Consider the following 26,938-nt stretch of genomic DNA (forward strand, 5'->3'; position numbering starts at 1 on the left):
CATATGGCAGAGAAGAAAAATGCATGGGATACATATAAATTAACATGTGACACAGAAGCCTATGATAGATATAAGTTGATTTGTAACCAAGTTAAAAAGGAGGTTAGGCAGGCAAAGGCAGATTACGAGAAATCTTTGGCAAGGGATGTAAAGAAAAACAGCAAGGAGTTCTTTACTTATGTAAACTCTAGAAGGAAGGGGACGAATCAGATTGGTCCACTTGATATCGATGGTTCAACTGTTCGTGATCCTGCTCAGGTAGCTAACAGACTAAATCAATATTTTCATCTACATTCACACACGAGGTGTTATTCAGGAAAGGGAATGCCATAGCTGAAGTAAACACTGGCAGTGAGCTAGATGAACTTGTAATAATTAAGAGTAAAGTGGAGGAGAAATTGTTGAAGATAAATACAAGAAAGGCACCTGGGGTGGATGGGATCTATCCAGTTATATTAAAGGAGGCAGCAAAAAAAGAAGTAATCAATCCGTTAGCCATAATTATGAGAGCTTCCTTGGACTCAGGGGAGGTACCCACAGACTGGAGATGTGCAAATGTAACCCCAATTCACAAAGGAGGATCAAAGGCTGACACAAGTAATTATAGACCTGTGAGTTTAACTTCTGTTCCAGGAAAATTAATGGAAGTACTGGTTAAAGAAGCACTGCAGGATCATCTTGACAAGAATTCAATTATAGCTCAGACACAGCATGGTTTTTTTACGGGAATGTCTTGCCTGACCAATTTGATTGGATACTATGATGTAGTCACAAAAGAACTGGATGCCGGGAATAACTTTGATATTATATATTTGGATCTTAGAAAGGCTTTTGATATTTTTGCACATGGAAGACTGCTGCACAAATTGGAGCAGTGTGGCATTGGTGGCAAATTATTGTTATGGATAAAGGGATGGTTGAGTGGCAGAAGACAGAGAGTGGTAATTAATGGACACTGCTTATCGTGGACTAATGTTATTAGTGGAACCCATCAGGGTTCCGTGTTGGGTCTATTGTTGTTTTCTGTATTTATAAATAATATTGATGATGGTATATCAAGCTTAATATCCAAGTTTGCAGACGATACAAAGGTTGGCAGGGTTGTGAAGGATGCTACTGACGCTATGCTGCTGCTGCCACAGGATCTGGAAAGGTTGGGCAGATAGGCTGAGAGGTGGCAAATGAAGTTTAACATTGACAAATGTAAAGTACTACATATGGGAAACAGCAACCCCAGAGCAACGTATCAACTCTGTGGTACTACACTGACAGTGGTAGAGAATGAAAAGGACCTGGAGGTAATTGTGCAGGCAGATATGAAGTTCTCTGAGCAGTGCAGATGGGCTGCAAGAGTAGCTCATGGTGTCTTATCAATGATATACAGGAATTTTTCTAACAGGGATAGGGAGGTGATTATTCCCTTGTATAAGGCAATGGTGAGGCCGCACCTTGAGTACTGTAGTACTCAAGGTACTGTAGTGCTCACTGTACAGGTCTGGAGGTCTCATTTCAAGAAGGATGTAGAGCTGCGGGAATGAGTACAGAGAAAGGCAAGAAGGTTAGTGAAAGGAATGAAGGGTTGCTCTTATGAAGAAAGGCTTAAGTTTTGCAAATTACAGTGTCTGGAGAATAGGCACCGGCGAGGTGATCTGATAAAGGTGTACAAAGCCTTGAATGGTTTGAGCATGCTCAATGCTGATAGGATACTGCCTCTTGCTCAGAATAATCACCTGAGAGGGCATAAATTCAAATTGAGGAAAGACAGATGTAGGATAGATGTGCGGAAATTTGCCTTTAGCCAGCGGGTAGTTGGTTGGTGGAAGAGACTTCCATCCCTTGTTGTGGAAGTTGATAGCCTAAATAAATTTAAGGCTCAGCTGGACAGGTATTTCAAACGAACGGAGGGGTGAAGTGGAAGGGGGTTTTTTTTTTTTTTTTTTGGCTGATACTGCATAAGCTTGCTTTCTTGCATCTTATGCCTCTACTAATGCTAATGCTAATAATTATATATCTATGTAATGCAGAATATTTTATATGTACAAATATTTGAATATTAAATATTTTGACTGACATTTGTGCATCTTTTCACTACCATTTATTATTGATTACGAAATATTCTATGGCACCGACCGCAACTTACAAATACATATGTTACCTTATGGGTATGTGGCGCTCGCTGAGCTCAGATTCACTTAGCACTCTGTTTTTCCAGAATGAATTATCAACGTTAAGCGTGGGTTACCTGTATTTGGATTTCAGGAAATCTTTTAATACTTTGCACATGGAATACAAATTGGAGCAGTATGGCATTAAGGGCAAGTTGCTGCAATGGATAAAGGGATGGTTGAGTGGGAGACAGCAGAGAGTGGTAATAAATGGACACTGCTCTACATGGACTAATGTTATTAGTGTAGTCCCCCTGGGTTTGGTGCTCGGCCCATTGTTGTTTTGTGTATTTATTAATTATATCAATGAAGGTATATTCGGCTTAATGTCCAAGTTTGCAGATGATACAAAGGTTGGCAGGGTTGTTAATGATAGTAAAGACAGCATGCTACTGCAACAGGATCTAGAAAAGTTAGGTAGATCGTTTGAGAAGTGGCAACTGAAGTTTAATTTTGACAAATGCAAAGTACTGCATATGGGTAGCAGTAACCCAAGAGAAATGTACCAACTGTGTGGTAGTACACTCATGGAGATGGAGAATGACAAAGACCTGGGGGTAAATGTCACTGCACTGCTCAGAGAATGTCGGATATGACATTCTCTGAGCAGTGCAGATGGGCTGGCAGAGCAGGTCATGGTTTTGTCAATGATATATAGGAATTTTGCTAGCAGAGACATGGATGTGATTATACCATTGTATAAGGCAATGGTCAGGCCACATCTTGAGTACTGCGTACAGGTCTGGAGGCTTCATTTTAGGAATGATGTAGAGTTGATAGAAAGAGTACAGAGAAGGGCAACAAGATTGGTGAGATAAACAAAGGGATTTTCTTACCAGCTGTCTTACCATTCTGTAAGTTGCAACACCTGGAGGCTAGGCACCTGCAAGGTGATATGTTTGAGGTGCACAAGGCCTTGAATGGTTTGAGCAGGCTCGATGCTGATGGGATACTTCAACTTGCTCAGATTAAGAACTTGAAGGGGACATAGATTGAAATTGAAGAAAGACAGTTGTAGAAGAGATGTGCGGAAATCTGCCTTTAGCCAGCGGATAGTTGATTGCTGGAACAGACTTCCATCTGTTGTTGTGGAAGTTGATAGGTTAAATAAATTGAAGGCTGAACTAGACAAACATTTGTAGTGTCTGAATGGGTGAAATGGGAAGGTTTTTTTTTTTTGCTGATGCTGTATATGCTTGCTTTCTTGCATCATATGCCTCAACTAATGCTAATTCTCCAATACCCTGAGTGTAACACCACACAGCTGATAAGTTACTCTGGGGTTACTGGTACCCAGTGCAGTACCGTGCATTTGTTAATGCTAAACTTCGACTGCTATCGCTTGGCCAATCCAACCAATTTTTATAGATCTTGTTGCAGTAGCTCACCCTGATGACTGTCATCCTTGTATCACTGCAAACTTAGACATTAAGCCTGATATACCAGAGCAGTAAGCTTTGGTTGAAGGAGATTGCTGTTCTGTTTTGGAACCCAAATTGGGGGTACATCAATTTGTAGGACACAAGATACTTAAGTCCCTGACAAGCTCCAAGCTGCAATTGTTTCTAGGGATAACATCTGTTTATTCGGTGACTCAAATTCTATTTGTAAGGCCCAAGTTTTGATCCAAGGTCAGCGCACACCTTACATGGGGTGCAAAGAAAAGAATCATCCGTTGAGCTTGGTTTATCTACTAGACCAACCTTTAAATACATCCCACAGGCTATTATTATTTTTATTATTATTATTATTATTATTATTATTATTATCAGCCATATGGTACAAGGAAGCCTGAGGTTTATGCTGCACCGGCCAAAAAAAAAAAAAAAAAATTCCCAGAGTTACCCTGAGAGAGACAGAGAGAGAGAGAGAAGTAGAAAAGAATCACCAAGAAAGAGAAGAATGATGATATGCAGCTCAGAACCCTGGGTTTGCCAAGCCCATACTCACCAGATGTGAGCCCCTGGGGTTAAATCACACTGGCCTCCGGCCCACCGGGGTTTCCCCGTAAGGCTTATGGCCAGTCCGCCTCTGTTATTTGGTTTTTGTTTTTTTTTTTTAGGAGCATTAGCAACTAAGGCCATATTGCTCCGGGGATATGCGGTGGTCATTCCTTGAACTTTCCGCATCCTCCGTATTTGGTGGGCATGGGCTCGAACCCTGGTCTAATCAAGAAGCGTGTGCTACGCACTGCTGCTTCTGCCCACCTGGCTAGGTAGGCGCCTTATAGTATTCAATTAAACTGGTCAGACAGGACCTCCCTTTAACAAGTCCATGGTGTGTCTGAACTATAACTGCAGTCTTAAAAAAAGCATTACAAGGCTTAAAAGAAGAATTTAAAAAAAGAATTACTACTCTTAAAAGAAATGAATTCACAACTCACACCAGAGTTGTGAATTCTGGTGTGTGTGAAAAATGCCTGCGGAGTGTCCGCAGGCATTTTTCCATCTCGGTCATGACATCCTTGTACTTTGTATTGAAAGTGAATCTTGTAACAATTATTTAGATAAAATTTGAACTTAAGAAAATTACAAAATTTAAATTTACAATATATTACAGAATTTAAATTTTCAAAAAATTAAAAAAATTAAACTGTTAACAAAACTTTATTTACTAATGAAGTTAAATTTAAGCTACAATAGTTGCTGGAAAGAATTTAAATTAGCAGAAATACTTTAGAAAAGTTAAGGAATCTACAAAATACTGCAGAAATTAATTTCACTAAAGTACTGGAATAAAATATACAACATTATGGAAATATAGATAAAAAATTAGACAAAAAAATTACGGAAATTAAATTTACACAAATGGAGATAAAAAGGGATCCAGCACTGGAAGGAAAAGATGCTGGACAGAAACAAATTCGGGGGAAAAACGTGCATGAAGCCAAGAACAGTTGAAAGTTCATGGAGCTAAGGAAGAAGCAGAAAAAATGTATAATCCTCAGAAAGGTATTGCTAATATTGCAATGATTAACTGGTACAATGTAATGGCAATAGTGATAATAGTTTGAAAATATTAATATAAAAATTAAACTTACAAGTTGAACTTACCTTCACAGTTATGAGTGCTGGGATTTATTCTATAACCCACAGGACAAGTATTTAATGCTAAACCCAGTTGTGGGCTTCTACAAATGTAGCTGCCATTAGTGTTGACACATGCTTTGTATTCCTTTTTACAGTTATCTAAACCCTCAGCACACTCATCAATATCTTTAAAAAAAAATAAGTTAAATTTCAGGTTAATTATATATCTTTGTAAGTGAAATATTACAATCTTTGCTGTTACTAATTAAGGAAATGGAATAACCTCAATTCTTCACAGTACTCACCTTTTAATGCTGTATTGATGAAATTGTTAATAAAAAAAATTAAAACATAATAATTTTTACAAAATAAGGTGCACATTCTTTTGGAAAAATTTTTTCAGCCTCAATTTCATCTTTTCACTTTTTCATATTTTTTTATAAACAGTTTCATCAATATGGCATTAAAATACAAGTAGCACAGAAAATTCAAATTATTCTGTTCTTAATTAGTTAGTTATGAATATTCAGTACTTAAGGTTTAAATCATTAAATTAATAATTTTTATTTTAAAAAACTTTTAAAAATATTATAACAAACACATTATTTAACATTGACAAATGAAAAGTACTGCATATGGGTAGCAGTAACCCCAGAGTAACGTATCAACTGTGTACACTCAGTGCGGTAGAGCAGTGATCTCAAACTGAAATTGCATGCGGGCCGAATGCACAATCTGAAAGCAGCTGATGGGCCGTACGTTAGTTTGTCTCCATCTATATAGCAATATGAACTGTGCAGCTATGCATCCAGCTAACTAACTAGTGACTGGCTCAAGGAAAATATATATCAGAAGTACCAACTCAATAGAAAAAAATCGGAAACACCAGAATACTGAAGCGCCACCAACTGTAGGTGGGTGAACTAAATTTACTGATTGTATCGACATGGGAAGTTCTCCCATCTTACCCCAGTCATGCGGCCTGGCATACAAGCATACAGTGACAAAGACAAAGCCCCAGCCTATTCATTCTATCTCTTTTTCCTTCAATAGCAGTCGCGCACATAAGCTCAGTCCATATCTCTATGTCTCTAAAATTATAAGCACCGTATTTACAACAAATACATAATTGAAATGTATTTGCGGGCTGTGTAAAATTGCTTTTGGGGCCAGATGTGGCCCGCGGGCCGCCAGTTTGAGACCACTGCAGTAGAGAATGAAAAAGACCTGGGGGCAATTGTGTAGTCAGATATGAAGTTTTCTGAGCAGTGCAGACAGTCTGCAAGAGTAGCTCATGGTGTCTTGCCAATGATATACAGGAATTTTTCTAGCAGGATAAGGAGGTGATTATCCCCTTGTATAAGGCAATGGTCAGGCTGCACCTTGAGTACTGTATACAGGTCTGGAGGCCTCATTTTAGGAAGGATGCAGAGCTGCTTGAACAAGTACAGAGAAGGGAAATAAGACTGATGAATGGAACAAAGGGTTGCTCTTAAAAAGAAAGACTTAAGTTCTGCAAATTGCAAAGTCTGGAGACTAGCCACCTGTGAGGTGATCTCATTGAGGGGTATAAGGCCTTGAATGGTTTGAGCAAGCTCAATGCTGATGGGATTTTTCCTCTTGCCCAGATTAGTCACCTGAGGGGACATAAATGTAAACTGAGGAAAAACAGTTGTAGAAGATGTGTGGAAATTAGCCTTTAGCCAGTGGGTGGTTGATTGTTGGAACAAACTGTCATCTATTTTTGTAGAAGCTGACAGCTTAAATAAATTCAAGGCAGAACTAGACAAGTATCTAAAGTAAATGGATGGGTGAAATAGAAAGGTTTTTATTTTTTATTTTTTTTTTTTTTGGATGATGTTGTATAAGCTTGCTTTCTTGCATCATATGCTTCTATTAATGCTAATGCTAATAACTAGGAGTTTGTCAGGGACTGAAGTATCTACTGAATGCCAAGTGATGTACCCCCAATTCCGGGAAAGAATAGTCAAGTGCATACTGCTCTGGTTGAAGGTGATCTAGTTTTATTGGGAGACTCTATTGCCAGGGAAACAGGTAAAGTTTCTTGTAAAAAAGATAGGTGATCCAAGACCAGCATGTGTTTGCCATGTGCAACAATTGATGACATTACCAACAGATTAACAGATTTTAAGGGAGGTAAAGAGAAAATTATTAAACATGTGGGACTAATGATATTAAATGTACGTGACCTGATCATCTGTTGGATAAATATAGGACTATGCTGAAAAATGCCATGAATTAGGTCAGAATGTGTTTGTGTCTGCACTTCTGCCCACACAAGATAGGAGGGATTATATGCTAAAAGATTTCTGGCTCAATAACTCGAGACTTGAGGGAATCTGCAAGGCTCTTGGGGAGGGGGGAATTTTATCAGCGTGGCCTACGTTTGTAGATAGAAGGAACATATTTTGTAGAGATGGTATTCATTTGGATTTTTGCCAGTATCAATGAGGATATCCTAAGGGTTCAGTGGAACTGCTAGTTGGTGGGGAAAAGGGTAATTTAGATCCATGTTTATCTGATGATATGGGTTAAAGTAATGCTTCCACTCATCTCATGAAATCTTGTTTGTTGCCACAATGGCCAATGTTCATAAGATGTTCTGAGGGTAGCAATGTTCAAATAAGGGGAAGATAAAGCTTGGGATACAAACCTAAATAACTTCAAGGGGTGAGTCAGGGTAGTAAATTATAGAAGAATACTTAGTCTCAACTATGTCTATAGTAATGTCAGGAGTGTTGTTAATAAAATGGCTGAATTTGAACTCCTGGTTAGGAAAACCAATGCTGATATAAGAGGGCTAACAGAAACTGGTAATATGTTCCACTACAGTATGTATAATGTATATAGGAAAGATAGGGAAGACATAAGGGGTGGAGGGGTCATACTTCTTATCAAAAGCAGCCTGAGTGCAAAAAGATCTTTTAGCTGAGTCTGAAGTTATGTCTGCCAGCAAAGAATGTGTGGAGTAAGTTAGGTGGGAACAATGACAGTGCAAGTAATCTACAGACCAGAAGAGTGAGAAGATTATGAGAGTCTTTACATGCAGATGGAATGGGGAAACAAGCATGAATATCTTAAATTTGGTGATTTTGATCTTCCCCAGATTGATTGTAATAAGTGGGAGGAAAATCATAATGAAGAAAAACTTTTTAAAATAAATTAGATGATTATTATTTGTATCAGCATGTTAGAGAAAGTACTAGTGGTGAAAATATTCTTGACCTCATCAATACTAATGAATCAGATGACATGCAGAACTTAAAGTACAGTAACCATTGTTAGAAAAGGATCATGCAATCGTCAGTAGGAAGATAAAGAAAGATGATGCAATAATAAGGAAGAAGCAGAAAAATGGAAAATTTTGAACTTCAGAAGAGGGGACTTTGACAGGTTAAGGTGCTATATGGCATCTGTGAATTGGGCAGATTGCCGAGGGATGATGAATACATTTCAGTTATGGAATACTTTTAAAGGAAAAATCACAGAAGTGATGAATACCCTTTAATAAATATTGCAGAAGTAGGTTGCCGAAATGCATAACTGATGAGCTGGTGGTCAAATAGAGCAGAAAATGATGGCATGGGACTGTTACAGAGTGATGAAAAATAATGAAGCTTACAACAGGTACAAGTTGTTCAGTAAATGTATCACAAATAAGGTCAGGGAGGCCAAGGCTGCATATGAGAAAGCACTGGCTAAGAGAGCAAAGATTGGGACAAGGAATTTTTCATGTATGTGAATACAACAAAGTAGAAAGCTAATCAGATTGGTCCCTTGTGCACTGGGTGTGGGAAAGTCTTAGATAACTCAGCGGAAGAATTGAATAGGTACATTGCTTTGGTCTTTGCTTATGAAAGACCCTTCATGCTGAGAAGAGGCTGTGCAAGTGAGGTTGAGCCATATGAAATTAGTGATGTTGTCATTGCAAATGATTGTTTATTAGAAAAACTTCTGAGCATAAAGGCAAGTAAGGCCTGTAGTTTTGAGGAAGAGCACAAGGGAGTGTACTGAAGCATTAAGGTGTTAATTATTAGCATCTTTGGACTCAGGGGAGATTCCTTTGAATTGGAGAAGTGCCAACATATTGCTAATACATAAAAGTGGTTCTAAGAAAGTTTGTAATTAGAGACTGGTTAGTCTGACTTCAGTGGTAGGAAAAATCTTAGAGGCAATGTTTAAGGGTGAAATCCAGGGACATTTAGATAGATATGGCATTCTGAAGGGCAAACAACGTGGCTGTGTTAAGGATAAATCATGCTTAACTAATTAATAAGCTATTTTTGACACAGTTACTCATGAGCTGGATTTAGGGAACAATTTAAAATTAGTTTATTTGGATTTTAGCAAAGCATTTGACTCTGTCCCTCATGAGCAGTTACTGTATAAACTTGAAACAAGATTACTGGTAAAATTACTGGGACAACTGGTAAGATTCTAAGATGGATTGTTGGGTGGCTGCAGGGCAGAATGCAGAGGATTGTAATTAATGGATATTCTTCAGATTGGTGTAACATCAGGAGTGGGGTCCCTCAAGGGTCAGTTCTTGGACCACTGTTGTTTCTCATTTTCATAAATGACATCGACGAAGGGATGGATAGAAGGTGTGATATCAAAATTTGCAGATAACGTAAAGATTGGCAGATTTGTTAATGGTTAATGTCCAGCAGCATTCTTTCAGAATGACTTGAACAGACTTCAAAGGTGGTCAGAGAAGTGCTCTGGTTTAATGCTGTTAAATGCAAGGTCCTACATATTTGCGGGTTGGGGAATATCAACCTGCAAATAAATTATACACTTGGTGGGGTTAATTAAAAACTGTGAAGGAGGGGGAAAGGAATCTGGGAGTTACGAAATAGAGGCAGATATGAAGTTTCTTCTGAACGATGTAAACAGGCAGCCAGGAAAGCCCATGGCGTCCTATCAATGTTTTATTGACCATTATCCTCTAGAGATAGGGAGGTCATAACCCAAAGTATAAGACAACTGCAAGACCACATCTGGAATACTGTGTTCAAGCATGGAGACCTAATCTAAAAAAAGACATTGAGCTTGTTGAAAGAGCTCAAAGACAGGCAACTGAAATGATGAGATCGGCAGGACGAATGAATGAGGAAAGACTGATTCATGAAAGATGTGAGCTACCGAGCTTAGCAACCAGACACCTCAGAGGTGACCTGACTGAGGTTGATAAGGCTCTGAGAGAAATTAATGAAATGAATGAAGATGGAATTCTCACTGTTATAAAGAATTTCATAACCAGGGGCTATACATTCAAATTACATGGTTGAGGTTTAGATTATACTGTAAGAAGTTTTATTTTAGCCAGTGAGTCATTGATTGTTGGAGGATCAGAAAACTGCTAGCTTGGGGGGGGGGGGGATACAAGGACTAATAGATTAACAGTAGCCACTGGCAGAGGTGAAAGTGATTCTTGCACTGCTTCTATTGGAATGAGCAGCAGCCTGGAAAACAAAATGCAGGATATTTCAGAGACTGAAATATCCTGCATTCTGAAACTGCTGGGAGTCATTGCGGTACTCACATGGGTTGTGTTAGGGTAGCTAAGAATAGAAACAGGTGCATGTATACTTGCATGTACACCAATGCTAGGAGTTTCGTAAATAAATTTGATGAATTTGAGGTATTGCTCAAAACATCCAAGGCAGATATTGTTGGGATATCAGAGATGTGGTGTCACACAGATATAAGGAATGCAGAACTGGAATTTGGTGAGTACAATGTGTACAGAAAGGATAGACAGGATAGGAAGGCAGGAGGGGTTATGCTATTAGTTAAGAAACACACAAAATCCAAGGAAGTGAAGCCAGTCAACATTGCTCGACAGTGCAGTGTTGAGTCAATTTGGTGTGACATAAGCATTGGGCGATAAAAATTGAGAGTAGGAGTGTGCTATAGGCCTAATCACTCTGATGAGTATAATAAGAAACTATACAGGGAAATAGAGTGGTGTAGTAAATCGGAGATTCTTATAATGGGGGATTTTAATTTCCCAGATATTGACTGGAATTTGTAGGTTGGTCACACACACTAGCAAGGCTTTTGTGGATTCATTGGATGATTGTTTTCTACATCAGAATGTTTGGGAGACAACTAGAGGGAGTAATACCCTTGATTTGATTATCAGTAGTGATTCTTCATGCATTAAGATAAAGGAACCACTAGGTGGCAGTGATCACTGTGATCACTAGGTGGCAGTGATCACAGTGTGCTGAAGTGGGATTTACGCAAAGAGGTAACTACCATCAGGGGTAAAGGGAAGGGTTTTTACTTTCGTAAAGGCGACTACGATGGTCTGAGACAGTAATTAAATTCTATACAGTGAGACAAACTGATGATGTTACCAACAGCAAATTCAAAATGGGAAGCATTCAAAGAACTTATCTTAGAAGCTACTAAGCTTTACATACCAACTAAGAAATATTGATCAAGATTTAAGCCTAAATGGATGTCAGATGAACTAATGAGACATGTGGCAGAGAAGAAAAATGCATGGGATACATATAAATTAATGCGTGACATGGAAGCCTATGATAGATATAAACTGGTCTGTAACCAAGTCACAAACGAGATTAGGCAGGAAAGGCAGATTATGAGAAATCCTTGGCAAAAGATGCAAAAAAAAAAAAAAAAAAAAACAGAAACGAATTCTTTATCAATGTAAACTCTAGAAGGAAAGGGATGAATCAGATTGGTCCACTGGATATTGATAGTTCCACTGTTCATGATCCTTCTCAGGTGGCTAACAAACTAAACAAGTATTTTGCATTTACATTCACACATGAGGAGTTATTCAGGAAGGGGAATGGCAGAGGTGAAGTAAACTCTGGCAGTGAGCTAGATGATTTTGTAATAACTCAGAGAAAAGTTGAGGAGAAATTATTGAGGATAAACATAAAAAATGCACCTGGAGTGGATGGGATCTATCCAGTTATATTAAATAATTATGAGAGCTTCTTTGGACTCAGGGGAGGTACCCATAGAGTGGAGATGTGCAAATGTGTCCGCAATTCACAAAGGAGGATCAAAGGCTGACACAAGTAATTATAGACCTGTGAGTTTAACTTCTGTTCCAGGAAAATTAATGGAGGCACTGGTTAAAGAAGCACTGTAGGATCATCTAGATAAGACTTCAGTTATAGCTCGGACACAGCATGGTCTAGTTAAGGGAAAGTCTTGCCTGACCAATTTTATTTTATAGTATGATGCAGTCACAAAAGAACTGGATGCAGGGAATAACTTTGATATTATATATTTGGATCTTAGAAAGGCTTTTGATACCGTTGCACACAGAAGACTGCTGCACAAATTGGAGCAGTGTGGCACTGGAGGCAAATTGCTGCTATGGATAATGGGATGGTTGAGGGGGAGAAGACAGAGAGTAGTAATGAATGGACACTGCTCATCACGGACTAATATTATTAGTGGAGTCCCTCAGGGTTCAGTGTTGGGTCCATTGTTGTTTTCTGTATTTATAAATGATATTGATGATGGTATATCAATCTTAATGTCCAAGTTTGCAGACAATACAAAGGTTGGCAGTTTTGTTAAGGACACTACTGACGTTATGCTGCTGCTGTTGTTGTTGTTGGTTTGTATTTTATTGGCGCATTAGCATCTCAGGCTATAATGTGCCAATATGCTGCTGCAACAGGATCTGGAAACGTTGAGCAGATGGGCTGAGAGGTGGCAAATGAAGTTTAACATTGACAAATGTAAAGTACTACATATGGGAAACAGTAACCCCAGAGCAACGTATCAACTCTGTGGTACTACACTGACAGTGGTAGAGAATGAAAAGGACCTGGGGGTGACTGTGCAGGCAGATATTAAGTTTCCTGAGCAGTGCAGATGGGCTGCAAGGGAAGCTCATGGTGTCTTGTCAATGATATACAGGAATATTTCTAGCAGAGATAAGGAGGTGATTATTCCCTTGTATAAGGCAATGGTCAGGCCACACCTTGAGTACTGTATACAGGTCTGAAGACCTCATTTCAAGAAGGATGTAGAGCTGCTGGAAATGAGTACAGAGAAGGGCAACAATATTAGTGAATGGAACAAAGGGTTGCTCTTATGAAGAAAGGCTTATGTTTTGCAAATTACAGTGTCTGGAGACTAGGCACTGGCGAGGTGATCTGATAGAGGTGTATAAAGCCTTGAATGGTTTGAGCATGCTCAATGCCGATGGGGTTCTTCCTTTTGCTCAGAATAATCACCTGAGAGGGCATAAATTCAAATTGAGGAAAGACAGATGTAGGATAGATGGGCGGAAATTTGCCTTTAGCCAGCAGGTGGTTGGTGGAACTGACTTCCATCTCTTGTTGTGGAAGTTGATAGCCTAAATAAATTTAAGGCTCAGCTGGACAGGTATTTCGAACAAACAAAGGGGTAAAGTGGAAGTTTTTTTTTTTTTTTTTTTGGCTGATGCTGCATAAGCTTGCTTTCTTGCATCATATGCCTCTACTAATGCTAATGCTAAATGTTAAGTTGCCCTCACAGGTAGTTGAGACTGACAGTTTGAATAAAAATTAAAAGCCATCTGATACATGTGTGATGAGGGAAGCATATAATTTGTATTTTCTTATCTACTTCATTTTTTTTTTTAACTGTCTGAGATCACTGTAGTCACCTTTATGAAAGCAAAAACCCTTCCCTTTACCCCTAATCGTAATTACCTCTTTAAATAAATCCCACATCAGAACACTGTGGTCACTGCCTCCTAGTGGTTCCTTTATCTGAAGATTCTTAATGCATGAAGAATCATTACTGATAATCAGATCAAGAGTATTACTCCCTCTAATTGCCTCTCGAACATGCTTCTGCAGAAAACAATCTTCCAATAAATCCACAAAAGCCTTGCTAGTGTGCAAGTGAGCAACCCACAAGTTCCAGTCAATATCTGGGAAGTTAAAATCCCCCATTATAAGACAATCTCATTTACTGACCCACTCTATTTCTCCGTATAGTTTATTGTACTCATCAGATTCATTAGGCCTATAACACACTCCTACTCTCAAATTTGCTTTCCCAGTGCTTATGTCACACCAAACTGACTCAACATTGCACTCTCCACCTATGTAAGCTGGATGCACTTTCATAGATTTTGTGTTTCTTAACTAACAGCATGACCCCTCCTCCCTTTCTATCCTGTCTATCCTTTCTGTACACATTGTACTCCCCAAATTCCAATTCTGCATTCCTCATCTCTGTGTGATACATCTCTGATATCCCAACAATATCTGCCTTTGATGTTTTGACCAGCAAATCAAATTCATTAAATTTATTTACTAAACTCCTAGTATTGGTGTACTAGCAAGTATATATGCACCTATTCTTACACTTAGTTATCCTAACACAGCCCATGTATTTATTTGTTTCATGATAACTCCCTGGAAATCCCCAGTACCTTGCCTTCCAGGCTGCTGCACATTCCAATAGAAGCAGTGCAAGAATCACTTTCTCCTCTGCCTGTGCCACTCTCTCCAGGATCTTGCACAAACAGCTTGTTATAATGACAGGACAATACTTAACTGGATTTTTAGAAACCTTGCCTGCTTTGGGAAGGCAAGAACAATTGCCTTTTGCCCTAAATCTGTAAATTATTCACCAAGAAAGATTCTATTAAATAAGATTAAAAGTTCATCCTTAGATTGTGTTGGAAGGTGTTTTATCCTTTCATAGCGGGATCATCTGGCCTGACAGCATTTGTTTGTGAGAGAAAGCATACTGCTCTTAATTCTTCCTGTGTGAAGGGGCTTGTTGTATTTGTTTTATTTGATACTCAAAAAAAAAAAAAAGCATATCACGCAGCCTGGTGATTTGGCACATTACAAGACCTCCAAAACTATCGACCTAATTGTTCAAACTCTTTTAAAGAGAAGTTTAATGCATGTTTCTCACTTTTCTCTTTTAGGGCCAGGAACTCTAATAATAATTTTCAGTAGTAATAATAATAATAATAATAAGGAATGATAATTTTCAGAAATTTTTGCAAATGTTTCTCTATAGTATGTAACTGCAGTCCAATCTGCAATTGCATATATATACTGTGCTCTAGAATCAATGAAGGGCACAATGGATATTTTCCCTTCATTATCTGGTTCTTATCCCAGACTAATTTTGAGCTAGAACACTGAGTTATGGATGAAGTAAAACTGATTCAAGATTCCTTTTGACTCCAACATTGAATACACCATGCTTTGGTATGGGCATGTTTAAAGGATATTAAATTTTCTGTGTTGTAATTTCATCAGAATATCTCCCATGCCTTGTTTTGAGCTTTCCTTGCTGCTGTGCACTCTGAGTTCCATCTAGGTTTTGGAAATGGTGGAAACCATGCATATGTTTTGGAAACTGCAACTGATGCTTCATGGACAATATGTAATTTATGTCACTGCATCATTGACAGATTCCTGGCTGACCCTTCTAATGTCAAACTGTGCCAGCAGTTGGAGGCATTCCAGTCATACTTATCAACTTCCACTCATATTCTTTATTGCTGACATGGTCTTCTCTCATCCAAAATGGATTTCATAGGAAAGTTATCACTTTCATAGGAATTATCTTCAACCTACCATGTAAACAAAGAGAGGAAGGAAGGAGAGCAGAGAAAAATATCAATGGCAGAAAATATAGAGAAAAAAGGTACTGTTTCTTACATTTAGGAGGGAGAGCTCATTATTTTGTGGCCCCTCGTATTAAGTGTCTGCACTACCCCAGAGTGGTATTATCCATTAAAATCCTCTAATAAAAGAACAGGAGAAGGAAGTTGCTTAAGAAGATCATCAAACTCTGCCAGAGATATCTATAGCAGATGATTAAGAGAAAAATCCACAGCGACAAAGTGGAATTATTTAGAAGGGGATATGCTTGCCCACTAGGATGGTGACAACTCCACTACAAACAGGTCCATTCCTCATTCTGTCTTTGCATATCTCTATGGTTTTTCATAAGTAGAATGCATTATGAATCAAGGCAGTGGGATCTGATATATCTTCAGTTCTGTGCCTCTTTGTTGTGATGATAACATACACATCTTTGTCGCTATTTTCTGATAGGAGCAGATATGAAGTTTTCTGGGCAGTGAAGACGGTCTGCAAGAGTAGCCCATGGTGTCTTGTCAATGATATACAGGAATTTTTCTAGCAGAGATAAGGAGGCGATTATCCCTTTGTATAAGGCAATGGTCAGGCCACACCTGAGTACTGTATACAGGTCAGGAGGCCTCATTTTAAGAAGGATGTAGAGCTGTTGGAACGAGTACAGAGAAGGGCAACAAGATTAGTGAATGGAACAAAGGATTGCTTTTACAAAGAAAGGCTTAAGTTTTGTAAATTACAGTGTCTGGAGACTAGGCACCTGCGAAATGATCTGATTGAGGTTTATAAAGACTTGAATGGTTTGAGCATGCTCAATGCTGATGAGATTCTTCCTCTTGCTCAGAATAATCACATGAGATGTCATAAATTCAAATTGAGGAAAGACAGTTGTAGGATAGATGTTCGGAAGTTTGCCTTTAGCCAGCGGGTAGTTGATTGGTGGAACAAACTTCCATCTGTTGTTAAGGACACTACTGACGCTATGCTGCTGCAACAGGATCTGGAAAGGTTGAGCAGATGGGCTGAGAGGTGGCAAATGAAGTTTAACATTGACAAATGTAAAGTACTACATATGGGAAACAGTAACCCCAGAGCAATGTATCAACTCTGTGGTACTACACTGACAGTGGTAGAGACTGAAAAGGACCTGGGGGTAATTGTGCAGTCAGATATGAAGTTCTCTGAGCAGTGCAGACGGGCTGCAAGAGTAGCTGATGGTGTCTTGTCAATGATATACAGGAATTTTTCTAGCAGGGATAAGGAGGTGATTATTCCCTTGTATAAGGCAATGGTCAGGTCACACCTTGAGTACTGTATACAGGTCTGGAGGCCTCATTTCAAGAAGAATGTAGATCTGCTGGAACAAGTACAGAGAAGGACAACAAGATTAGTGAAATGGAACAAAGGGTTGCTCTTACGAAGAAAGGCTTAAGTTTTGCAAATTACATTGTCTGGAGACTAGGCACCTGTGAGGTAATTTGCTTGAGGTGTATAAAGCCTTGAATGGTTTGAGCATGCACAATGCTGATGGGATTCTTCCTCTTGTTCAGAATAATTGCCTGAGAGGGCATAAATTCAAATTGAGGAAAGACGGTTGTAGGATAGATGTGCGGAAGTTTGCCTTTAGCCAGCAGGTGATTGATTGCTGGAACATTCTTCCATCCCTTGTTGTGGAAGTTGATAGCCTAAATAAATTTAAGGCTCAGCTGGACAGGTATTTCGAACAAACAAAGGGGTGAAGTGGAAGGTTTTTTTTTTTTTTTTTTTTTTTTGGCTGATGCTGCATAAGCTTGCTTTCTTGCATCATATGCCTCTACTAATGCTAATGCTAATCTGTTGTTGTGGAAGTCGATAGCTTAAACAGATTCAAGACAGAACTAGACAAACGTTTGGAGTGGGTGGATGAGTGAAATGAGAAGGGGATATGTTTTTTTTTTTTTTTTTTGGCTGATGCTACATAAGCTTGCTTTCTTGCATCATGTGCCCTTGCTAATGCTAATTTGGGATCCTAGAAGAAAGATTTAGATTATCAGGACTTATAAGTGTTTCTTTTTTCAGTGCCTAGGCTTCTGACTCAACGTGGAGCCAAAAGGACACTAATTAGCCAGCAAGCAATAAATGTGTTTAGGACAGGAGCAGAACACCAGGATACCAAAGCACCATACCCAGGGATGTGCTGCCAATTTGTTAACAAGGGTTCATTTGAGAAGAATTTCAGCTAAGGGACATCCCTAGTTAAAGCAATCTACAAAATTTTATCAAACTATTTTGGGATCCTACAAGATCCAGAAGATTGGGTTGGCTTTAATATTTATTAACAATATTGATGTAAGTGTTTTCAAATTGAATGCCCGTCTGCTGAAGATACAAAGATGAACACAGTGGTTAATAATATAAATCAGGGTATGCTAGTTTGGCAAAATCCAGATAAACTAGACAGATGGGCTGAAAAATGGCAACTGAAATTTAATATTAATAAATGCAAATTATTGCATTTGTGTAGCAATAATCTAAGAAAAACATACCATATGAGTAGCACCAAATCATTATCAAATGCTCAAGGTATACGATAATAAAAAAGACTTGGGGTAATTGTAAAACCTGATGTGAACATCTCTGAGCAGTGCAGACAGATTGCTATGACAACTCCTGAGTTTCTGTCAACAATATATAGAAATTTTCTCAATTTCTATATACAGGTCTGTGAATACAGGTCTGGTAACCTCAATTTAGAAAGTATGCAGCTCTGTTAAAAATAGCACTGAAGATAAATAAAATTAGTTAGACAAAATTGGGTACTGTTACTAAGACAGACTTGAGTTCTGTACTTTGCAATGTTTCGATACCAAGCATCTGTTTTGGCACTTAGATGCCGAGATATTTAATCGAATTTAATATTTAATATTTTATCTAGATTATCTCATAGAGATATTTAAGGCTTTAAAATGACTGAATACTATAAATGCTGATGGCATCTTTACCCTTTCTCAGGGTAAAGATAGGGCTCATGGGGGCATGAATTTAAATTGAAAAAGGATGGTTGTATTACAAATATGCAGAAATTATCCAGAGATTAATTAATTGTTGAAATAAACTCTCACTTAGGGATATTCAGCAGATAGCATGAATAAATTTTAAAAAAGATTGGATAAATTGTTAGTAGGGATGGGCAAATTAAATGGATAATTATTATTTTATTTCTGTTTGACTGATGATGTATAAGCTTGCTTCCTTGCATCAGTTTGCCACTACTAATACTAAAATTTATAAACACTAACAGAAAAATGACATTCTGAGCTAGAATATTCACTTAGAGTAAGTTTTTTTAGCCCTTCCTCCTTTCTGAATAACTTAAATATAAAGTACAGTAAACCCTCCTTTCAACAGACCATGTTTAAATAAACTGTCCAGTGAACCAGGCTTTCCATAATTACCTCAGTTTGACAATATTTAACATTAATTAAAATATTTTAATAATAAAGCACCCTGTGTCAGTCAGCTAGGATTTTCCTTGCCATAGCTTTCCACCACTCTGCTGAAGCAAACATCATCTCAAATGAGCCTTCCCAAGAACTCTCTGAATAAGCTTTAGTTGGAGTTTCCATTGCTACTACTCATCATAGCAATATTTTGAGTTCTTCTATTCTGCACAATAGTGCAATATAATATAACATTACAATATTTAATATATTTTTTTTAATTTCATAATAAAATGCTTTTTAATAGCATGGTTGCAACTTTGATGACCATTGTGTTTCTTTTGAATTTAACAATTAGAATTACTTAAGAGGCCTTATCCCCTATAGAGCAAGGTTTTATTGTATTGGAAAATTTTGTTTTTTAAATGAAGAGTTTCTTACCTTTACATATTCCAAGGCTGTTACTGTCTGAAATAAATCCTGGAGGACACTGATGAATGCACTGAAAACTACCCTGTGTGTTTGCACACTTAAAAGGAAGACTACAATTGTGAGAAGCAGTTGAACATTCGTCAATATCTGGAATAAGAAATTTTAAAAAATCAATATGATTAATTATGAAAAATCAATCATTTTCCAATATTTTTTTGGGTAACTGTGAGATATTGAGAAGTTCATGTAAAATGTATGATAAGATATGTTATAAGTAGTTTGTATAATTATAAGTAGTTAAACAGAAAAATAAGAATATCAGAAAAACCAGAATTATTCTCATATTGTGAATAACTTCACAACAAGATATAAATAGATATATAGAGATATATCAACGAGATATAAATATCTCAAATAGAGATATAATAAAACGATGCATGCATACTACCTGGGTAGTAGAAATGATGGAGATGCATTACCCATGCTTAAACAGCCTTTTTCATACTCTTTGACATTTTGTCAACAAATATATTTAGATTTACAATATGCAGTCATTTGAAACCATAGTACTAACAGTCAATGTAAAATCCACCTCATTATTAAGGTTACATTGATTCTTAGTTGCAGTTGACTGTTATCCTCCATCCATCCTGCCTTTCCTTCCCAAAAGGTCTGATGCACAACTGGATAGAGTGTTTACCAATTCTCTTGGCGCCTCTGTAGCCAGGTGGGCAGGAGCAGCAGTGCGTAGCACACGCTTCTTGACTAGACCGGGATTCGAGCCCATGACCACCAAATACGGAGGATGCGGAAAGGTCAGGGAATGACCATCGTATATCCTCAGAGCAATATGGCCTTATTTGCTAATGCTCCTAAAAAAACCAAATAACAATAACAATTCTCTTAACAAATCTCCTTACTGCTCTGATGCACCCATCTCTGGCCATCTCTGAGTCAATATCTTCTACCTAGTCAAAGTTGCAAATTGCCTTATTCATTTTGGGGGAAAAAAACAACAACAAAAAAAAAAAAAAAAACTGATCATCTCAACCATGAGTTAGCATTAATTTTTATTTTAAACACTTTCATAGTCGTCTTATCTAATCACCTCCTTTGCTGTATATAGTACTGCTGACACACTTAATTTCTAGAAATACTACATCCAAACTATCAGAGGAAAACTTGGCAAAAGTGTGTCTGTTCCATTTAAAAATAAAAAAATGTTTTGTGTAAAAATTACCACTAGAAATCTACATAGACTAACTGTAATTTATTCTTTTCTCACAGGAAATTTTCAAATGTTGCTAACCCCCATGTGCCATTAGATTTCTTAGGAACCTACAAAGCAAAATGCTCCTTCTCTAACATAGCCACCAAACCCTTGATTTGAGACCTGGTTCCAGCATGTTACTCACTGAGATACCCAATATGAAAGAGCACTGTTTTTATATTTGAGTACCTTGCCTACAATGATCTTTTTAATATAGTAGTTTAAACTCAGAAATGTCTTTAATTTTCTCATCCATCATCAATAATCTTCCTAAATAACTGAAATATACAATACACTAAACCTTTCCTTAACTGACAGATATTGGAAATAACAGACCTAATGGCTCTGACTGCCCATACTGTAAAGAACAAGTTAAAAAAAAAAAAAAAAAACACACAACCAGAAAGCATTAATTTTTGGGAAAAATGGGATCTGGAAATTGAAAGAAGCTGCACGTTCAAAAGAAAGCTGGATCAAGCAGTTACAGATATATTTTAGAAGAGGGGGAAAAAAAAGAAAAGAAAAGAAAGAAAGCAAACTTGGAAATTTGCCTTATATTTGAGGCCGCCGTAGCCAAGTGGTTAGGTGCGCGGGGGCATAAATACGCATGCCTTGAGTGACCCGGGTTCAAGCCCGTGACTGCTGAATACGGTGCTGTTCCTTGTATTCTGTCTACCTTGTTAACTCCTCTGACTGTGTGGTCATCCTGGAGTATAAACAGAAATTTATTATTATTTATTCTTTTAAAAAACTGACCCAATAAGATTCCCCTCCCCAAAAACTAGCCATTGTAAATGAAACAATAATGCTCATATGTGTTTTATTTCAATAAAGTCTTATTTAATAACCTTTGAGTTTTAATGTGTTTTTTTTTACCAATCATAACATGTACTCAGGGGTGTTTAAAGGATATTTGGCACCCCTTGTACCAATTACACCTCTAAAAAGAGGAGGGAGGGGACGAGAACATTTTTCTGCTCAGATGCTGCACACCCCTGCAGTCCTGGGTTTAAATGCCCCTGCTTGTACTGATAAAAATAATTTTGAAATTTGGGGCAAATATTGACTATGGAACCTATCTCAGTTATATGAAAATGTGCATGGTATGGCATGCATTTTTACTAGTATGAGACGAGTACGAGACAATTTACGAATACAAGACAATTTGGTGAATGACTTTTCGTTGTAGGTGACAATTTGGTGAAAGACAACTGGTGGCTATGGCAATTTGGTGAAAGAAAACCAGTGGCTATAACAATTCAGCATATCAGACAGAGATCAGAAATTAATGAAATCAATGAAGTATAAGGTTTAGGAAACAAGAAAAATTTTGGTAACTTAGAAAGGAGGAATGCAAAAATTGAGAATAAAGAAAATAATACATTTTATATCCATTTATTTTGTATAAAACGATTCTTATTGCTCCTTCTCATAAGGCGCCTCCGTAGCCAGGTGGGAAGGAGCAGCAGTGTGTAGCACATGCTTCTTGATTAGACCGGGGTTCGAGCCCGTCACCACCAAATACAGAAGATGCGGAAAGGTCAGTGAATGACCACCGCATATCCCGGAGCAATATGGTCTTAGTTGCTAATGCTCCAAATAACAAAACAAAAAAAAAAAAAAAAAAAAACCTTCTCATAGGTAGGTTGGAAAGTGAGTACATGTCTATTTCAAGTATGACTCCATCCTATAATTCAGATTATTTATTAATGATTATGTTTTTTAACATACCTACTCAGATGAATCCCATGCTTTTCCAGGAGCATGAATTGGTTGTGGGGGGGGGGGGGGGGTTGAGAAGCTATGAGAAAATTACAGATGCAGAAATCAGGTGAAAGGAATAGAAATGAAGATTATCATTATGAAAGTTGTTAAAGCCATATGCTGTTTTAGTAATATGGACTGGTTAAAGGTTGCAAAGCCAGAAGAAACCATTTACACAAAAACAACAGGAAAGGAAAGTTAATGAGGGTAGGCACCTTTTTCTTTTATGGAGAACTCCAAAGCCTGCTCCATTCTAGAACATGGATTTGTGAGGGTTGGAAACTTGCAAGAAATTTATTGCTAACACAGAGAAAAAAAAAAGTTATCATGCTGCTATTTTTTATTTATTTATTTATTATTATTTTTTTTTGGAGTTTGATGGAGCCTGTGCTGTTCTAGCAGGTTGGGAATTCAGAAGAAAAACCAGAAGAAATTATTCACAGAGAAACCCTCCACATGGGTATGTGGAGGGTATTTTACCCTCCACACGCTCTCTTATAGTATAATGTGTGCCACTTTCGAGCCACATGGAGATGTCTGGAGGAATTTTGATGACATTGTCTGTCAGAGAGGTAATTAGTCAAATCTGTTTTTACAGGAATGGGATGCACTTAAATTAAGAGATTCAAAAAATTTTCTGAAACTAACAAGGCAGTATTAGGTGGGTTGGAAAACCTGCCGATGCACCTAATAAATCTCTACTCAAACAAATTAACAAACCATTATCGTGTTCAAAACACATATGGGCTGATAATGCCCTAAAATGAAATTGCTCACCACACTTACCTGGTCACTGTGCATTGGCTGCAGGTGGAATTGATGAAGGTTTTCTTCTGAGCAGTAATGAAAGTTTTGTTTATTTATAAAAACATTTAAATGAAAGTGAGCTTTATCAGACATCTATAAGTTAATGAATAAAGTCTTCAACATGATCTATTTGATTTAGCATTTTTCTTGACAAAAATTTTTGCAGGTAAGAAGGATTGTGGGGTATTAATTGTTGCAGTATCTGTAGCTTGTAAGGATAGACATTTAAGTCTTGGTGCAATATTCTTCATTCATGCCTATTGGATAAGTTCAGTGAAAGATTGCTTTTGACTCCTTATCAGAGCGATCCTGATAGCTGCAATGTTTTCTGGAGTATGGACACTTCTTATTCCACCCAGAAGCTTTTTTAGAGCAGATCCAGTTTCTTCAAAATTATGTACCCACATTTTAATATACAATCCTGATGCTTAAGCTTAAAGTAAATGCAAAATAAACTTGGAGCAGTCTCATAACTGTCATTTTTGTAAAACGCTTTGACAGTGAAAGCAAGTGCACCACTCCACTGTTCTGTGGTTACTAAATGGTGTGATATGGATAAGAGTATGTTGTGTGATGCAATCTTCCCCACCACATGGGCCCAGAAAACTGGTTTTTAGAAATGTGCCATTTCCTGATCCACTCTTTGGCTATTAAAACACATTCAGCAGAAGCTGAATGTCTGTTGTTAGACAAAGTGGAGAGACTTAAGAGTTTTGCAGAATTTTGGGAGATTTTGGAGGCATTACCCCAATCCATATACAATATTTGAGATTTGTACAGAGTAAGTGAATTTTATGCAAAGAGCAAAAAGAACCCCTGTTTTTTAGATGAAGAGGAAGCAGTTTGGAAATTGGTGAAATAATGAGCACTTCAGCCTGCATGGAGTGTAATCTACCTTTAATTTCTTAAAGAATTACAGATTATTCTCAGACATTTCGTGGTTCTTCTTCTCCTACTTCTTCGGTGAATGTAAAGACAGCATAACTTACCATACCCGGTAAGTTGTCTGAGACTCATGCTATCTTCTTGAAACCAGCTAGTCTCGTTAACTTGAGGAAAGTTAAGTTTTAAATAAAATAAATTTAGTTTTTTTTTTTTTGTTCCTTCTGGCATCCATTGTTAATCTCCATAATTAAGCCTACCATTATACACATTTGCTTTGTGATGTTTGTTATATGGTATTATTAAGTTGCAAGAAAAGATGTGAAGATCACACCGTGAAAGTTATTGAAATTGTATGCTAGTTTGATAATACAGATGGGTTCAGGGTTGGGAAACCAGAAGAAAAAAAATAAATGAAATGAACACAATCAGTGTTTTTTTTGTTTTTTTTTAAGACTGAGCAAGATTATGCTGTTCTAGTGCATGGATTAAATGAAGGTTGAGAAAAGAGAGGAAACTCATTTATATACATACCACAAGAAAGAAAAGCTAGTGATGACAAAATTTTTTTGGAAGGGAATACAGAACACAGTGTTCCCATATAATAGATATAAACAAATAATAAAACAAGTGGACACTGGTTGGTTATCCTGCATCAGGGATTGGCAACCTTTTTTGAGTGAAGAGCCATTTTTGATCTAATTAAAAAAAAAAAGAAAATCCAAAGAGCTGCACCTCAGCTCAAGCTGGGGGGGGGGTATTTTTTAAGAAATGGAATGAGTGGGAAGGTGTTTTATTAAAAAAATATATTTTTGAAATATTATTTATTAATACTGAAAAAAATGTAACAAACATCCAATTAGGTACAAATTAATGTGACTTTTGCTGCTGAACTTCTTGAGCGAGCTTCTCAACATCAGGCAAGAATACTGTAATTTTCACCTTTAAACAGTAGTGCATAGCACATGATTCTTGATTAGACCAGGGTTTGAGCCCATAACCACCAAATACGGAGGATGCGGAAAGGTCAGGGAATGACCACCGCATGTTCCCGGAGCAATATGGCCTTAGTTGCTAATGCTCCTAAAAACCAAATAACAAACAAACAACAACCTTTAAACATGCTGAGAGTTTTGCATCATTCAGACAGTTTCTTGATTTCTTTTTAATATAGTTCATGTTTGAAAATATTTGCCCACAAAAATTTGTTGAACCAAACACCGAGAGACATCCAAACACAAATATTTTCAAATTAATATACATTTCCGGCAAACTACTCCACGTATGAAACACAATTTGGTTTTTCATTTTCAACTCATCTATCGCCATCCTTTTGTGTAGAATTTCAACTACACAAAAGAATCTTTCCTACATGTTTGGATGCTGTATCAGAAGAACAGTGAAAAAAAGCAGCTGAAAATAACTGTAGCAGATAGCAAAGACATGTTAAAATGGACCAATTACTGAGCGAGCCATATAAATGACTTCCAAACTATACATTCTGTAGAATTTAAGTAACTAGGTCATAAGCAATTCCTTGAAAAATACTTCAATGGTTCACTTTTGTATAAACTGACTCACAATGGTTTTAATCTGCTTGTCTAGATCCAAGTACATTTTGCTCCTGATAATAGCTGTTCCACTCTTCTTTTATGGACACACTGCTTGTCTTTTAATTTTCTGATCAAGTGCTAGACAGGATGGCTATATGCCACAACAGAATGGAAAAAGCATATACATTTGGACAGCAAATTCTGCATCATTTGCATATTTGTCTTGAAGGCCTGCTTATTGAATTTGGTGGAACACATTTTAATTAATTCTATATAAATACTAGATAGCATTAATAGCCAATATACTAACAAACAAATATATTTAGTATGCACCCAAAAGGCTCCTAGTTTAGAGTCCTTTCTTTATAGTCCTTCAAAGAATAAAGTATTACTTTTCTCTATCTAAATTTACACTATTTCAGTACACATTGTCCCATCACCTAATAGGAATTATGTCCTCCTCTTTCTGCCAGTACTGCTGCCACACAATAAGATATGGACTCTATAAGGCCTCTGAATGTTGTACCATATTCCCAGGACTGCATCCCACAGATCTGCAATAGTCCATGGTGGAGGATTGAAATTCCGGATCTGTCAATTCACACAATCCCGGAGACATTCTGTGAGATTTATATACAATAAATTTGACAGCCAAGGTAGCACTTGGAAGTCACTTTCATGCTTGGCAAATCACTCTTTAACAATACTGGCAACGTGGTAGGGCTCATTATCCAACTGTGCTATCTGGGAATACAGTCACCATGAAAGGGGGGTTATACCTGATTGGCCACAATGGATAGGTAGTTTTTAGCATTGGAAGGGCAGTCTGGGGGTATGAGGGTTCCAAAAGATTCCCAGTAAATCATCCCCCATACAAAACCACTGCTGCCATCTGTGCAAACAGGATTTGTCAGAAAAGGCAACTTTTTTCCAGTTTTTAACGGTCCAATGACACTTCTGATACCTAAAATTTGCAT

General features: G+C 37.5%; 1 protein-coding gene across 1 annotated transcript in view; it reads right to left on the reverse strand.

Moving 5' to 3' along the window:
- LOC150086829 (uncharacterized) overlaps positions 1 to 26,938 on the reverse strand; it is a 641,413-nt gene that overhangs the window by 418,951 nt on the left and 195,524 nt on the right. Inside the window, exons 12-13 of the mRNA XM_090372286.1 lie at positions 19,695 to 19,832; positions 5,219 to 5,380 (exon numbers count right to left, since the gene is read on the reverse strand). Coding sequence (XP_090228412.1) covers positions 5,219 to 5,380; positions 19,695 to 19,832 — 300 coding nt within the window. The remainder of the gene's footprint in view (positions 1 to 5,218; positions 5,381 to 19,694; positions 19,833 to 26,938) is intronic.

This window comes from Mastigoproctus giganteus, chromosome 4 (genome assembly GCF_048544385.1).
Source record: "Mastigoproctus giganteus isolate SK-2022 chromosome 4, ASM4854438v1, whole genome shotgun sequence".
NCBI classification, from domain to species: domain Eukaryota; kingdom Metazoa; phylum Arthropoda; class Arachnida; order Uropygi; family Thelyphonidae; genus Mastigoproctus; species Mastigoproctus giganteus.